The sequence below is a fragment of the Dama dama genome, chromosome 19, assembly GCF_033118175.1.
Source record: "Dama dama isolate Ldn47 chromosome 19, ASM3311817v1, whole genome shotgun sequence".
Classification (NCBI taxonomy): Eukaryota; Metazoa; Chordata; class Mammalia; order Artiodactyla; family Cervidae; genus Dama; species Dama dama.
Window position 1 is genome coordinate 39,372,872 of NC_083699.1, and position 6,668 is coordinate 39,379,539.

At 46.1% G+C, this 6,668-nt stretch overlaps 1 protein-coding gene across 7 annotated transcripts; it reads left to right on the forward strand.

Annotated features, from left to right (window-relative positions):
• Nucleotides 1-521: 521 nt before the first annotated feature.
• RTP4 (receptor transporter protein 4) lies at nt 522-6,032 on the forward strand. Of its 7 annotated transcripts, none has more exons than XM_061166797.1 (3): nt 582-720; nt 2,282-2,418; nt 3,067-6,032. In XM_061166797.1, the coding sequence occupies exons 2-3, from the start codon at nt 2,402-2,404 to the stop codon at nt 5,045-5,047; spliced, it is 1,998 nt and encodes a 665-aa protein (XP_061022780.1). In that variant the 5' UTR covers nt 582-720; nt 2,282-2,401; the 3' UTR covers nt 5,048-6,032. The 7 variants fall into 7 exon arrangements, with proteins under 7 accessions (XP_061022778.1, XP_061022780.1, XP_061022783.1 ...); XM_061166800.1 differs by lacking the exon at nt 2,282-2,418 and adding an exon at nt 2,529-2,620 and having other exon boundaries at nt 599-720; nt 3,067-6,031; XM_061166799.1 differs by lacking the exon at nt 582-720 and adding an exon at nt 2,529-2,633 and having other exon boundaries at nt 2,283-2,446; nt 3,067-6,031.
• Nucleotides 6,033-6,668: the final 636 nt, after the last annotated feature.

The window sequence follows — 6,668 nt, forward strand, 5'->3', positions numbered from 1 at the left end:
TGTGTGTGTGTGTGTGTGTGTGTGTGTGTGTGTCCCTGGTCACTCAGGCATGTCTGACTCTTTGTGACGCCATGGACTGTAGTGCACCAGCTTCCTTTGTCCATGGGGATTCTCCAGGCAAGAATACTGAAGTGGATTGCCATGGGATCTTCCTGACCCGGGAATTGAGCTAGGGTCTCCTGCACTGCACTGCACCTGCACTGCAGGTGAATTATTTACCAGATGATCTACCAGAGAAGGCCCAGCATCGTGCTTTGCCTAGTGTAAAAATAAGAGAAAAATAAAATAAAAACGAACTAATAGGTACCTCCAGAATCCAGACCAGAGTTTTGCACTTGGATGCCCCTTAGCAAGACCTGTTCACAAACTAGCTCATCCCTGCTGCCCCCTGTCCTCAGAACAAAAACTTGCTCTGTGTACTCAGACAGCCTGAAATGGAAGTTAAAAAAAAAAAAAAAAAAAAAAAAGCTGCTGACGTGTGTTCAGAGAAACTGAAACAGTATTTCCCTCTTGCTGGAAACTGAAAGTTACTATCAACATGGACGCCAAGCCTCAGAGCAAGAGAATAGCTTTGGATATCAGGGAATGGGAGCAGACATTTCAAGAACTGATCTGTCAGGAGAAACCCCGGGCCAGATGGACCCTGAAGATGGATGGAAGCCTTCGGCCAGACTGTGTGGCCCAGGGGTGGAAGCAATACCAGCAGAAAGGATTTGGCAGGTATGTGAGTCTGTCTAGCTGTGGGCCTTTCTGGGCCAAGAGGCTCAGCTTGGCACTGATGAATTCTTTTGAGGGCTTGTTAAAAAGAATATGTGTCACCAGGCTGTTCATCCTTTTGCAGTTATAGTGTTCTTTAGTGTGGAAATGACATGGTTCTAAGTCTCTATTTTGGCTTAATGGTAGGAAATTTCTTCTTTTACTAGGTTTGTTCCCTAAATATTTTTGGAAATCCCCAGGGGATGAAATAAATCTTCTCCCCTATCCTCTCATCACCATTTATTCCAGACTGCCACTATATAGAGACTTCTGCTATCTTACTTCCCACCTCAGTCCAGACTGGCTTCCACAGGCTGCAGCAGCCCTACAAGCCTAGTCCTGGTCAGCACCAGCCTAGGACTGGGGCTTTCCTTTATAACCCCAAGAACTCACTAAGGCCAGACAATGGCTTTGAATATTACTTTACTGACGAACTGAAGAGGGGTTGGTGCTGCAAGAAACTAAAACCTGGTTCTTTATGTCCTTAAACACTGCCCCTCCCTTGTTGACTGTCTTCCTCTTTAACTTCCAGTGAGACTTCAAGTTGCAGGAGGCAGCTTCCTTGCCCATGCAGGAGGGTGAGAAATGCTGACTTGGACAGTCAAGTCTACTTTTTTAAATGGCATGCAGGGACCTTCACTTCAACTGTTATATGTCTTCCTGGCCTTCTCCTATCTCACCTCAGATGTCCTCTCTTCCCTTCCTTATGGGTTATTAGCCATAACATACATTTCAAGACTTCTATACCCTTGTCCATGATGTTCTGCCTATTCAGCAGGTCCTTTCCTTCCTGCCTCCCTATTTATTCCTCAAGGAATAACTCAAGTGCCCTGGAATTCCTAGGCAGAGTAAGTGTTCCTTCTTCTCCATTCTCATAAGACAATGAATAGTTCTCTCTCTCTCTCTCTATATATATATATATAATAGTTTATATAGTTTATATGTATATATACACATAAACTATTGACTTGAGTCTCTCTCTATATATGTTGGTAACATGTTTATAAATAACTTGTTCATATATTACATATTACAGAACATATATATACTTATATATAATTATTTTTATCTGCAGAACCTATTGTTATATAAAGCCTTCTGGGGCTGTACAGAACCCAGATTTCAAGCCATTGGCTAGAGCCCATGTGGCAGTTATTCTGCTCTGCTTGGAACCCAGTGTACCATATAAGAGTCTCTCTCTTTGCACCAGTCAGAGCTCTTTGAGGGACTCATGATGTCTTTAATCAGTTTGGCACTCTCCCAAATGAACAGGTGCTTCTCTTGTTCAGATGAATTGACCTGATAGTCATTCCAAGATGGAAAAAGCAACCTACCAACATAGTTTTAGAAGAATATTAACCAGTTTTTGAAAAATACTTTGTAGTTTACAAGATGCTTTCACATATTCTCATTTAATGCTGACAATCTAACTCTTGAATATTTTTCCTTTTATGAATGTAAAAAATGAGGCCTAGAGAAGTGTTTTTTTAAAAAGTTCCCCTAATATAAGCTACGGGCTTCCCAGATGGCTCAGTGGTAAAGAAGCTCCTGCCAAGCAAGAGGTGCAGATTTGACCCTTGGATTGTGAAGATCCCCTGAAGAAGGAAATGGCAACCCACTCCAGTATTCTTGCCTGGGAAATCCCATGGACAGAGAAGCCTGGTGGGTTACAGTCCATGGGATTGCAAAAGTAAGACATGACTTAGTAACTAAATAACAACAACAATGTAAATTACTGACTTGAGTCTCCAACCCAAGTATTGTGGTTCCAGGTCCTAAGTGAGGTATGAAACAAACCCCATTGCTCAGTAGAGTAGACGGATCATGGCTTGCGATTGGAAACATGGCTCTACCATCTAACTTTGTGAGTTCCTTAGGCAAGTTGTGTATCATTTTATGATTCAGTTTCCTTATCTGGATATTGGGATCAATAATGCCTACCCAAGAGGGATGCTTTAAAGATGAAATGGGATAATACTGTAAAACATTGCTTCAGAATAGGCACTCTGTAGGAGTTCTCTGTAACCTTGTGAAGACCAAATTTCACTGGCAAATGGCAGAAATGTTTTTCCCTCTGAGACATTCAGAGATGTTCTACTAGCAAAGAGGCAGACTTGGGACCACATCTGGGTGGGAGTTCAGTGGGCCACAGGAAGAAGCTTTATTAGAAACACAGTCCCTCTCATTCTTGTCAAATTGTCAATATCACATGCACTTTTTCAAGTTGAAAGGGTTCTCAGAGACCAGGCCAGGCCCATTTCCCCCAGGTGGCAACAGCTGAGGGTACAATGGTCTTCTGTCTGCCTGCAGGTTCTCGTGTTCCTCATGCCGTCGAAGCTGGGCTTCTGCCCAAGTGAAGATCCTATGTCACATGTACCTGGAGAACCAGAAATCCCCAGGCAAGGTGCTCATGCGGATCTTTGGACAGAGGTGCAAGAAGTGCTCCCGGTCTCAGTTTGAGAAGCCTGATTTCTCCCCAGAAAGCAGAAATAGGATTCTGCAAAACCTGGTGCAGCGTGTTCTGGAGAAATTCTACAGAAATGGTTTCAGGAAGGTTTCGGAGTTACCCGTGATCCCGGAAGTACCTTTGAATGGGTCCCACGACACGGCCAATTGTGAAGCATGTGTTCTGGGCTACTGTGTACTGAACTCAGAAAACGGCATGACAGGGCCAGAAAGATCCTCTGTCTCCTACATGGAGATTGGGAGTTCCTCTCCTCACAATGGTGACCAGTGTGGCCAAAACCGATCTAGGAACCACTTAGCAGTGGGGAGTGGGTATTCTGGTGCCCATATAGGCTCAGGGCCCAGCCATGTCACTGCTGGGATCCAAGTGCCTGGGAAAGGCCCTCAGCCTAAACGGGAGATGGGCGAGCTGTTCAGACCAGGGGCAGATCGACAGGCTGCACGGGCAACCGGCCCACAGCCCATCCGAGTAGCAGGATCACTTCCCCCAGGGTGGACAGATCCACGGCCCATTCAAGCAGTAGGCCCACTACCTTCAGGGCGTGCGCATTCACAGTCTACACAGGGGAGAGGACCACAGGCCCCCCGGATGACGTACTCTCAGGCTATAAGGAGGTCAGGCCAGCAGTCAACACACGAGGCACAAGCCACAAAAGGGGCACAGCTTCAGGCCACAAAGGTGACAGAACCACAGCCCACCAGAGCGACAATCCCAAGGGCCACATCAGGATCAGACAGTCAGGCTAAAGGGATGACAGGCCCCCCACCACAGAGGTCAAGCTCACAGCCCACACGGAAGGCAATCTTGAAGGTCACATCAGGGTCAGACAGTCAGGCTAAAGGGATGACAGGCCCCCCACCACAGAGGTCAAGCTCACAGCCCACACGGAAGGCAATCCCGAAGGCCACATCAGGGTCAGACGGTCAGGCTAAAGGGATGGCAGGCCCCCCACCACAGAGGTCAAGCTCACAGCCCACACGGAAGGCAATCCCGAAGGCCACATCAGGGTCAGACGGTCAGGCTAAAGGGATGGCAGGCCCCCCACCACAGAGGTCAAGCTCACAGCCCACACAGGAGGCAATCCCGAAGGCCACATCAGGGTCAGACAGTCAGGCTAAAGGGATGATAGGCCCCCCACCACAGAGTTCAAGCTCACAGCCTGCACAGGAGGCATTCCCGAAGGCCACAGTAGGGTCAGACAGTCAGGCTAAAGGGATGACAGGCCCCCCACCACAGAGGTCAAGCTCACAGCCCACACAGGAGGCAATCCCGAAGGCCACATCAGGGTCAGACAGTCAGGCTAAAGGGATGACAGGCCCCCCACCACAGAGGTCAAGCTCACAGCCTACACAGGAGGCAATCCCGAAGGTCACAGTAGGGTCAGACAGTCAGGCTAAAGGGATGGCAGGCCCCCCACCACAGAGGTCAAGCTCACAACCTGCACAGGAGGCATTCCCGAAGGCCACAGTAGGGTCAGACAGTCAGGCTAAAGGGATGACAGGCCCCCCACCACAGAGTTCAAGCTCACAGCCTGCACAGGAGGCATTCCCGAAGGCCACAGTAGGGTCAGACACTAAGGCTACAAGGAGGGCAGGTCTCCCACTGGAGTCAAGCTCACAGTCCACATGGCCACATGTAGGACCTTCATGTGGAAGTCAAGCTGCCTGGGGCAGGGAGGAGAGGTACTCACCTGGAGGGTCTGTATCAGACAGCTTTTTCAGATTACCTCCCTCAAATGATCTCCGTAACCAGGAGCAGCTGTTCAGGTGGGGCTATGTCTGTATTTTTGCTCTGTTTACCTTTCTGGTGTCTAAATACTTATGAGTAGAATGATGGAAAAAAAAAAAAAAAAAGAGCTGTCTTCTCTTAATTCCATGATAGTCAGTGAACTGGCTGCCATTTTAATATGACAAAATTTGCTCTGGGACCAATGCAGGGTCAAGTTTAGAGAATAACCAATGGATCCTGGACCTCCTCTGCAGGTAGTTTAAAACATGACCCAGGGAATGCAAATTGATTAAGCTACTATAAAGAATACTATGGAGATTCCTTTTAGAAAACTAAGAATAAAGCCATCATATGACCCGGTAATCCCACTACTGGGCATATACCCTTAGGAAACCATAATTGAAAAACACACTTGTACCCCAATGTTCATTGCAGCATTATTTACAATAACTAGGACATGGAAGCAACCTAGATGTCCATTGACAGATGAATGGATAAAGAAATTGTGGTACATATACACATTAGCTACAGAAAGGAATGCATTTGAATCAGTTCTAATGAGGTGGATGAATCTAGAGCCTATTATACAGAGTGAAGTAAGTCAGAAAGACAAATATTGTGTATTAACACATATATACAGTATATATGGAATCTAGAAAGATGGTACTGATGATCCTATTTGAAGGGCAGCAAAAGAGACACAGACATCAAGAACAGACTTAGGGTCACAGTGGGGGAGGGAGAGGGTGGGATGACTTAAGAGAGTAGTGCTGAAACACATACATTACCATATGTAAAACAGACAGTCAGTGGGAATTTGCTGTATGATTCAGGGAACCCAAACCAGGTGCTGTGACAACCTAGAGGGGTAGGATGGGGGCGGGGGGAGGTGGGAGGGAGTTTTAAGAGGGAGGGGACATATGTATACCTATGGCTGATTCATGTTTATGTATGGCAGAAATCATCACACTATTGCAATTATACTCCAATTAAAAAAAATGACCTCACAGTTAATGGAACCAATAATATTTGTTAAATCATTAAAAGATTTTTGCTGGTGCATTCACTCATTCATTGATATCAATATATATAGACCATATCTTGACTAGAACTGAGGGTCCTGAGTTTCATCAGAAAATTATTGTAGTATGTTGAATAATGGTTCCCCCCAAATGTTGATATCCTAATCTCCAGAACCTGAAATATGTCACTTTACAAGGCTAAAGGGACTTTCCAGTTGTGATTAATTTTAAGGATCTTGAGATGAGGAGATTATTCTATATTATCCAGATGGGCCAAATGTAATCCCATGGGTCCTAATAGGAGGGAGGCAAGAGGGTCAAGGGGCTTCCCAAATGGCGCTAGTGGTAAAGAACCCCCCTGCCAATGCAGGAGACATAAGAGATGCAGGTTCGATTCCTTTTGTCAGGAAGATCTCCTGAAGGAGGGCATGGCAACCCACTCTGATGTTCTTGCCTGGAGAATCCCATGGACAGAGAAGTCTGGTGAGATGTGGTCCATAGTGTCACAAAGGGTTGGACACAATTAAAGTGACTTAGCAGGTAGTATGCATGCACAAGTTGGTCAAAGTCAGAAAAAGGAAATGTAACTGTAGAACTAGAGATTGAACTGATGTGTTCTGAAGGTGGAGAAAGAGGTCACGAGCCAAGAAATGCATGCAGCCTTTAAAAGCTCATAAAGGCAAAAAAATACATTT

What these genes read in the sequence shown, in the direction of transcription:
- RTP4 (XM_061166795.1), top strand. Translation starts at nt 539, where the DNA reads ATGGACGCCAAGCCTCAGAGCAAGAGAATAGCTTTGGATATCAGGGAA. An exon ending in CAGCAGAAAGGATTTGGCAG is followed by an intron (nt 721 to 3,066) that starts GTATGTGAGTCT and finishes GTCTGCCTGCAG; the next exon opens with GTTCTCGTGTTCCTCATGCC.